We start from the raw sequence: 10,043 nt of genomic DNA, 5'->3' as shown, positions 1-10,043 counted from the left end.
ATCACTACAGGGGTGGGACCCGTTTCGGTTAGGGGCCTGTTTGTTTTGGTGATTTCAAATGTCAACATTGGCTTTCAAACAACAGAGACCCTACCTTTAATTTGCATCAGTTCGTACACACAGTGTGACAAAAAAACTCAGACCGTGTTCAGAGTTGAGATAAACATTGGTATTCTGACGTCAGACTTAAGTTACTGTTGTGTGAGAAGTTGTGTGAGAGTTACGCATACAGGGGGCAATTTCTCCAAATCTTGCATTTCTCAGTTATATGTGATTTTTCTCTTGTGCTATAAAAACAATACATTGTGCATGTTTCCGCTATGGAATGTCATTCATATACATAACACTATATTAAATACATAATTAATGAATAAATTGATTTTACTTGAGGTTTTGCTTATTTGAAAAGTAAATTTTTAATGGATAAAGTCATGAATTAATTTATGCTTGCTCTTTGAACCTTAGACACATTTTCATTACAGTCACATTAGAGTTTATTAAATGAACAAAAACATTTCTTTAATTAAGTCAACAACAAAATAAACAATATGTCAAAATTCCAGCACTCATATTTCAATTTCATGTTTACTATCCTCATGGCTTCAAATTGTTTTCATGAGTAACTGTCTACATCTGATATAACATTTAAACACTAACAGTCTGTGCTGGATCAACTGCTATTCTATGTGGTGCTGAATAATGAAGCCTTTTTGTTCAATTAACCCAAATTTGCTTCGGTGATTAATACTGAAGCAATCAATTAAAACATCCTAATTGATATTTGGTAATATTTTGATAATTATGACTATTCATGCAGCAATTTCAATGCTTGTCATTTTCTCATTCACATCATCACACATCTCTTTTCATTTGTTAATTTTATGTTATAAAATAAAATCTGCTCATTTTTCTTGTACAGTCTGCATTTTCTGAACTTAAATCATTTCAGGCTGTTAATATTTAAAGATAGTCAAGATGCTACTGAGAAAAATCTGGCAACCTCAGAGATGTGAACTACATGTAAGGTGAAGGGTATACGTTTGACTAAGAATTAATCATATGTGAAACTTAACTCTGAATACACAGAAGTTTTCCCTGAAATTTGGATGTTGATAGTAGTTAGTTTGTAGTCTTATTGTTTGCAGTTCTGGTTCACTTAAAATGCTGCAGTCAACAGCAGTACACCTGTAATTTTCCAAACAATAAAAGCACCCTCTTGCTGTTAATTGCCCAAAAAACAAATGCCAATTTTGTGTACCTAAATCTAGTACCCCAAAACCATGAACTAAATGCCTAATTCCCCCAAACCAAAAAATAAATATACCAGTGATCTCTAATTTCCCTAGACCCATACTAAAATCCCATCCTTACCCTCAAAAAGCTAAAAATAAATTATAAGTAAACTAAACTTTAAGCAAACCTGAATATTAAATATATAAATGAAGAATTATGGCTTGTGTGTGTGTTTCTGTGATGGCTCACGTGACAACCCTATCAAATTATAGTCACATGGACATTTCAGAAATTCTGCTTGTACAGTACATACAGTATGAGCTATCAATTGGTGATTCTGTGACTCTGCAAGACAGATGAACAAAGCTGATGGCACCTTTGCAAATAATTCAATTTTCTGGCAGCTCAATCAGAAATTATTAGATGAAATTTTTTTGTCAGGCTTTGTGCATCAAATGGCCAAAATATGGATTGGCGACATCCATTGTTTGGCTTGTTTGTTCATCTTAAGGATGCCTATCATCCAGGTCAGGGTGGAGGTGGCTCTAAAGCCTCTCCCAGGAACACTAGATGGGATGCTGGTCCATTACAGGTCAAGAAGAATACACACACTGACATATACATTCACATCAAGGATCAGTTTAGTGTAGCCAATCCACCTGTTGGAAAGTGGGAGAAAACACATTGACATAAAGAGAACATGGGAACATTAGACTCTGCTCCAAGATGACATCTAAGGGATGAAACAGTGTCATTGTTTGGCTTTAATTAGTTGGATTAACTCTGTTAGAGCAGAAAAACCCCAATATCTTCAGAGCGGGGAAATTTCAGGACCAGGACTAGAAACAACACAATCAATGACTGCATTAGTTGTGATCAATGTGTACTTCATCAGATAATGATAAAAATAATTATAAAATAAATAAATAACTTTGGTAATTACTTGTGGTAATTTCCCCTCAAAAATTCTGGATCAGCTGGTGTCCTTTTTTGTTTCAATATGATTAGTTCTGCTAAAAATGATCAAAATGTACATCTTAAAGCAAAACACTGACTTTTACTAACAATTTATTCATAATATTAAAAAGGACCGAAGTGTAGGTTAATGCATTGCTCTTTTATAAAACTGACAATAGTCCTTGAAATAAACATTAGAAATTTTCATGTTAATACCATAATGGAAGAGAGTGCTTTCTTTATGCTACATGCTCTGGCAAATAAATGGGGATCCTTTTAAAAATAACTAGAGGAACACAAAGAAAAGTAACAACTTGTCTTCTTTTCAAAAGCATTCCGAGTAGATAAACCACTCTGCCAGTGCAGTATTGGAGCCTGGCTGGTCCTGGATCAATTATTTATTTGGATAAGATTAGATGACCCCTGCAAATATCTTGCTATGCTGGCAAGTAGGGTTTTTCTTTATGTTTGAGCCTGAAATGGAAGACTTGCTGCAGGATTTTTCCAGCTGCTAAGACACCATGTTTGTTTTTAAGGCTGGTTACATTCACTTTCTGATTGTCTGGAGAGTTGCAGTCCACTGTGCCGTTTATTTCCAGAGACGATTGCACACATGTTGGTTCCCCTTCCAGGTTAGAATCTGAGTGTACCCACTGCCCTTTGCTTGCCTGAGAACCTTCCCCCTTTAGCAAAAGTCAAACCACAGTGCTAATGGTGGTGGTGGAAGACTCCTCAGACTTGCCCTGCCTGCTGGGCAGAGACTTGAGATACTCCAGGTGGCGCCTGGCATCTTCTTGATTATGCCGCACATAGTAGACCAGGTAGGAGATGACCATGGAGAACCATCCAAACATGGTCACTAGCATGGCCACGTCTGTGGTCTTTTTAAGCACCACGCATAGGTCCAAGTCTTTGGCCAGCAGAAAGGGCACACCTTGGGCACCTGAGTCCTCAGGCTCTGATGTTTGGCAAACAATGCCGGTGAGAGACACAGGCTCCAGATTGAGGAGTGGAAGTGCTGTCTGTAACCGGCAGTCACAGTGCCAGGGGTTACCGGTCAGATTGGATCGAGCCCTCACGTCTTCAAAAGCTTCGGGGTCCAGTGTGGCCAGCTGGTTGGAGGACAGATCCAAGAACAGCAACGATGCACCCAGGCCCCTGAAAGCTCCAGGCTCAAGGATTGCCAGCTTGTTGTGGGAAAGATCGAGTTCTGCCAGAAGAGGAAGATCTTGAAAGGCATTGGCAGGGACACTGGTCAGCAAGTTGTAGTCAAGGTAGAGGCGCCGCGTGTCATTTGGGATGTCCTGTGGGATCTCGGTGAGGTGTAGGTTGCTGCACCGCATTGTCTTGCCCCCGGATGGACCCTCGCTCTCAGAGCAGTAGCAACGATTGGAGCAGGAGGTGGCTGCGTGGTGGAAGCAGAGTGTCATCAACACCAAGCTGTGCAGCAGCAAGCACATGACCACAGAGTGCCGGAGCAGCCAACAGGATGGCAAAGGCATGGTGAAATGGGTGCATACTCCCTTCTGAGAATCTGTTGGTCAAAAGGAGACGTCTCAATCAGGCCTGGCAAAAAAGAAATAAATATCAAACAGGAATATGGTGGTCAAATTTCATATTATTATTATTATTATTATTTATTAATTAATTTTCTTTCTTTCTTCTTTATTTATTTATTTTTTAATGTAATTTGTTAGCCATATGGCCATTGATATATTATAGCATCTGTTCATTGTCCATTTTTCTAAGCTGTAAAAATTATTTAGCTCTGGTGTCAGTTATATCTCCATCTCTCTCTTGTGTGTGTGTGTGTGTGTGTGTATGTGTGTGTGTCTACATAACCTACTTTGATTGCCCTCCAATTAACACAGAATAAATTACATCCCTTATATGTACCTACTAGAACACTCTCTCTCTCTCTCTCTCTCTCTCTCTCTCTCTCTCACTCTCTCTCTCAGACACACACAAGCACATGCACACACGCACACACACACACACACACACACACACACACACATAATAACAAGCTGCTGATTGATGACTGAGCTGGAGTGTGTTATTTTATGCACAGATGGAGGCTAGCTGCTTTAATTGCTGTAGGCAACAGGGATCTCTCTCTCTCCCTCTCAATCTCTCTCATTCACACTACCTCTCTCAAGCTCTTTAGCATAGTTCTAAATAACAAACTTATGAAGGTGGCTTTACACTTATTTTTTTTAAATACACACCTAAAACTAACCCTAACCCTTACTCCACTTTGGGACAAAGGGCATGAATTAATACTTTCCCCCTGTGCACACTGATTGACTGCAATCCCTGCTGTGCTGTCCTAATTCACAGCATCACCTCGGGCACTCATACCATCCAGGTTTGACGAGTAGTGGCAGGGGGCGTGAACAACGTTCCTTGTCTTGGTACTTTGATGAAAGAACAAGGCGCATAATAAAGAATTTTATAGCAGTTCTAAAAGAACAGTTCTCTAATTTGAGTTTGGGTGGAATGCTTATGCGATTTCTAATGATAATCTTGTGCCTGTCATTTAGTTTGCTAAACATTTCCCCTGAATAGACCATATCAGTAGAAGTCATGACCGTACGTCTGACTGCTATTCAAGCCCCAGTTGCCATTTTGGTCATCCTATCCCACAGGCACTGTAATCCGTAGTCGTTTCACGCAAGACATGGTTCACTTTGTCTTAAGTGCAAGTAACTGTGAGGGGCAAATTGTTTGACTAAAAAAAAGTCCTGACCTTTAACCCTTAAAGAAAGCCACTACCACCTTTCACCATAACTCCTTATTAGTGATAAAATAACAATTTTATTTAAGTTAATAAAACAAAAAATAAACACACCTCTTGTCATCTTGACTGCAAAACCAAAAAGAAACCACCATAATCTCCGCAGCTTTACCTCAGTTTGTTCCGACACTGCCTAATTCCATGAAAGTTAAATAAAACAGAAAAGATTAAATAAACATCTAATAATATTTGACCTTTTTCGATCATTTATGTGAAGCGAGTCCCTATGAATGAGATGTTACCATAGAAACCATGACACATTAGAACGAATGAGCTGTTGTTAAAGAAACTCTAATGAATCAGAATCAAGAATTCAGCGGTGTTTTGGTATAATTGGATCTAGCAGACAATTATAACAATTATATCCATTGAAGACAGAACAGAACAGAATGATTTTATACATAAAATGGTCTTCCAGGCCAAAATATTCAGCTATGATTAAATTCATTCTCAAGTACTGGTCATGAGATCTTGAAATAAGAAGACAATTGGCTGAAAGAAAAAAAAATCCACTTTCGCTGATTAAAAAAAGAAATCCATCTAAGAAGAAGTACTTAAAAGGTTTCCATAATGAGTGTGTAGAAATTTTGTTTGTGTTGTTTGAAATGAGGCAATATGATAGTGCTACGACACACCAGGGAAATGAACCCTGTAATGAAGTCTGAGGAAGTGAGACAATGAAGAAAGGAGAAAAGAAACAGTACTGACCTTAAATCTCCTTATGGACTGCCTTATCAACATTTGCCAAAAGGTTCGCTAGGAAACAAGCCTGAGATGTTTATCACCTCTCGTTTTTCAAAACAATCAGCCATAGTTTCAGCGGCATCACTGAATCTAAACCCTGTTTAGCCAAAATGGGCGTCGGTTTACCTTCTGGTGATAATGTGGCTTAAGCAGCGAAGCAAATAAGGAGCGCACAGATAAGCCAAAACAGTAACATCTACCTACTCAGACTCATGAATAAGAAACAGGATGCTTATTCAATGTGACGTTTCTGCGTGTAAAAGGAAAGGGTTAAAAAAACTAGCAATAAATAAGGTGGAAGGATGAAGGCATCACAGGAAGATGGGGGTCAAGTGCGAGAAGCTTACATTATAGAGAAAGAAACAGAAGAGCATGATGGCTTCAAGGATGAGCGGTTTGGAAACATAAGCCATGTTTGTCCTTCACGATGACTTCTAATGACTTAGAATGAGCAAAAAACACTTTAGATAACACTTTACATAAGACATGTTCAAAGGCTCACTACTTTTTACACCTGCACTATTGAGAGTATGCTGACGGGGTAGCATTACAGCCTGGTTGGCATCTATCTACATCAACGCTGCAGGACCAAGGATAGGAAGACCTCAGCCATCCCAACAATGGACGATTTTTCGGTTGTGTTTGTCGAACACAGATAGAATGAGGAGAGGTTTCTTCCCACAGGCCATTCAAGCCCTCAGCTGGGAGACCACCTACAGCATGAACCCTTTCCTGACTTTTCTGGACTTGCCACAACACCCACCGCCTCAGCCAGACTTTTACACAATTGCACAATTTGCACTAAATGCACATTTTGCACTTTAACGATATATATGGCATTATTTTCATATTCACACACATAAATGTACCATATTCTGTAACTACTTGTTGACTGAGGACTGAGGACCATTTATAACCAACATTAAAGCCTTTTAGGAAATTAGTGTGAAGTTTGAACATACTTAACCAAATATCAGTAAGCTATGGAGCTGACTCAGTTCAGTTATGTCAATAAGCCTTGATTAACACCTAGAATAGTTGATAGTTTTTTCTTTAACAACATGAAGTGTTTTAATTTGTTGTCTGGCCAATCAGAATGCAGAATTAAACAGCGCAGTGACATTCAAAGGCTTTGTTAATAACATTGTCAGTTTATGCATCTAGAGCTTTAGTAGTGATGTTTATTGGACAGCTACAATATGACCTCCAGGTTTCTTTTCATCTATCACATACAGCAGCACTGGCTTTCTCTTCCATCATACATCGATCTGGTGTCTTGTGTGTGGTCAAACAGAGGTCACAGGTTCACTCAATAGCACTAAAACCACTTAAAGCAACAGCACTATATTAAAATCAAAATATATGCCACTACAATCCTATTATTGCACCCATCCATCAGCGTCATTCAAACCTGGCCTCTTCAGTGTCATTTCAGAGAAACAAAGAATGCTAGCACCGTTAACTATTTCCCAGAGATGCTCTTTAAAATATACCCATAGATCTAATATTGACGTTCTTCAAGCTGTCTATAACTCAGCCACTGAGCACATACTGCCTAATGTACGGAAAGAAATTGAATAATCCATTTTAAACATCCCCCAGACTCAGAGCGGTGGAACAGGATGTTCGAAGCCTCCTGCCAGCAATCATGCCTTTTAAATAAAGATTTCCTTAATATACAGAGACCCGTTATGCAAACATACACCATGGAGACTCCGAGGGTGTTGGTTCCTTTATACAACAGTGTCTTTGACACTAGTGGACATTAATTAGGTTCATGTTTCTATAGGAAGAGCTAGTTCACAGGGATGTGTACAGATTAAAAGACCTGCACGGGTTTTCTGGAAGGAGATTTATGGAAGGAGTCTCCAGTGTCAGAGTTAAAACTATATGTAAGAGGGAAAGTGTTTGCACTTCTTTGCAGTTTCTCTGTAACATAACAAGCTGTTTTGTCTGGTGGTTAGCTATAAATGTGAGGACAGAAAATAACTTTTTGTGTGCATTCTACATATTAATTAATTAAAAATGTCATTTGATGTGGTATAAGAGGCTGCAGACATGCAAGAAAATAATTAGCCTTGAGGTGGTCAGGGTAAAAAAGAAGCAAATAAATTGTGTTGACGTTCATGTTTTATTTTTGTTTTAGAATTTATAACTTATTAAAACGCAAGTGTGAAATAGGTGGAAATAAATGCAGGTCTAAGTTTGAGATAACACTGAAATACTGGTGTTGTAATTACTGCTGATATTAATAAGATCAGCAGAAACAGCATAATAATAATAATAATAATAATAATAATAATAATAATAATAATAATAATAATAATACGGTAACATGAAGTGCCAGGAAAAGACACACACACACACACACACACACACACACACACACACACACACACACACACACACACACACACACACATAAGTTGCATTATATTGAACTAAGATGCATTATCGTTAAAGCACGCGCATGTCGCGGACTCACGTTTCTCTCGCGCTCGTGACCGGAGCCAAGGAAAGTTCGCCTTCACATCTTCACTTTATGAAGCACAACACAGGCGCGAGTGCGTCGCACAAACAAATCGCGCGACACTGTGTGTGTGTGTGTGCGTGTGAATGTGTGTGTGCGTGTGTGTAAGAGAGAGCGAGAGAGAGACAGAGAGAGAGAGAGAGAGAGGCGCTCGTGTCGAGAATCCCTGACAAATAACTCGGTCGCGTGCGCGAGGAAACCTTTCGCTCAGTTTCCACGCAACCAGTGCAGCGTCAGAGGCGAAAGCGCAGCGAATTCCATCCAATCAGCAACAGCGACTCTCACTTCAAGAGTATAATTCGAGTATAATTTTCTTTCTGCACAAATGTAGAGCAGCGTTCCAGAGATTAAAATACGCTATCTATCTATCTATCTATCTATCTATCTATCTATCTATCTATCTATCTATCTATCTATCTATCTATAATGGGATGTGTTATGTGTACGCCTGACTAAAGAGATGAGTTTTTAATCTACATTTAAACTGTGAAAGTGTGTCTGAACCCCGAACACTATCAGGAAGACTATTCCAGAGTTTGGGAGCTAAATAAGAGAACGCTCTACCGCCTTTAGTAGACTTAGATATTCTGGGGACTACCAGGAGTCCTGAGTTTTGTGATCTCAGAGAGCGTGAAGGATTGTAACGTGTTAGAAGACTAGTTAGATACATGGGAGCTAAACCATTAAGAGCCTTGTACGTAAGTAGCAGCAGTTTGTAATCAATTCTAAACTTAACAGATAGCCAGTGTAGAGATGATAAAATTGTGGTTATATGGTCATACTTTCTTGTCCTAGTGAGAACTCTGGCAGCTGCATTTTGGACTAACTGTAGCCTATTTATTAAAGATGCAGGACAACCACCTAGTAATGCATTACAATAGTCCAGTCTAGAGGTCATGAAAGCATGAACTAGCTTCTCAGCATCAGATACAGACAGGATGTTTCTCAGCTTGGCAATATTTCTAAGGTGAAAGAAGGCTGTTTTTGTGGTATGGGCGATATGATTTTCAAAGGACAAGTTGCTGTCTAATATAACACCCAGGTCTTTCACTGTCGAGCTACTAGTAACAGTACATCCCTCTAATTGGAAGTTAAATTGTGAGAGTTTCTGTGTACTGGTTTTTGGACCTATAATTAGTATTTCTGTCTTATCAGAGTTTAATAACAGAAAATTACAGCTCATCCAGTCTTTTATCTCTCTAAAGCACTGAGTTAATTTGGACAATTTAGCTGGTTTTGATGAGTCTGTCTGTCTGTCTATCTATCTATCTATCTATCTATCTATCTATCTATCTATCTGTCTGTCTGTCTGTCTGTCTGTCTGTCTATCTATCTAACATCTATCTATCTATCTATCTATCTATCTATCTATCTATCTATCTATCTGTCTGTCTGTCTGTCTGTCTGTCTATCTGTCTGTCTGTCTGTCTCTGTATGTCTATCTATCTATCTATCTATCTATCTATCTGTCTGTCTGTCTGTCTGTCTATCTATCTATCTATCTATCTATCTATCCATCCATCCATCCATCCATCCATCCATCCATCCATCCATCCATCTATCTATCTATCTATCTATCTATCTATGTCCACATCTTCATTCCAGAAACATGAACAATAGAGTTAATGTGTCATTTCTAATTTTTGTTAAGTCGTACTTTCACCTTAAACTTCTCTGGCCTCACCTAATTTAATCTGGTTTACTGTTCTCTCTCTCCTTCTCTCCCTCTCTCATCCCCTGGGAATGTGCTCATCCTCCTTCCCCTACATTTCTAAACATTTA

The 10,043-nt window shown here is 38.8% G+C and overlaps 1 protein-coding gene across 3 annotated transcripts; it reads right to left on the bottom strand.

The window, feature by feature from the left end:
- On the bottom strand, positions 1–8,381 carry lrrc3ca (leucine rich repeat containing 3Ca). 3 transcript variants are annotated; one of them, XM_060863177.1, is made up of 2 exons: positions 8,217–8,381; positions 1–3,724 (listed from the first exon to the last, which is right to left on the bottom strand). In XM_060863177.1, the coding sequence occupies exon 2, from the start codon at positions 3,690–3,692 to the stop codon at positions 2,886–2,888; it is 807 nt and encodes a 268-aa protein (XP_060719160.1). In that variant the 5' UTR covers positions 3,693–3,724; positions 8,217–8,381; the 3' UTR covers positions 1–2,885. The 3 variants fall into 3 exon arrangements, with proteins under 3 accessions (XP_060719160.1, XP_060719144.1, XP_060719151.1); XM_060863161.1 differs by having other exon boundaries at positions 2–3,756; XM_060863168.1 differs by lacking the exon at positions 8,217–8,381 and adding an exon at positions 5,042–5,135 and having other exon boundaries at positions 2–3,756.
- Positions 8,382–10,043: the final 1,662 nt, after the last annotated feature.

The sequence above is a fragment of the Tachysurus vachellii genome, chromosome 2, assembly GCF_030014155.1.
Source record: "Tachysurus vachellii isolate PV-2020 chromosome 2, HZAU_Pvac_v1, whole genome shotgun sequence".
Taxonomy (NCBI): domain Eukaryota; kingdom Metazoa; phylum Chordata; class Actinopteri; order Siluriformes; family Bagridae; genus Tachysurus; species Tachysurus vachellii.
This window is presented reverse-complemented; position numbering and strand designations above follow the sequence as displayed.

Coding starts and splice junctions, on each gene's coding strand:
- lrrc3ca (XM_060863177.1), bottom strand. CDS start 3,692: ATGCCTTTGCCATCCTGTTGGCTGCTCCGGCACTCTGTGGTCATGTGC.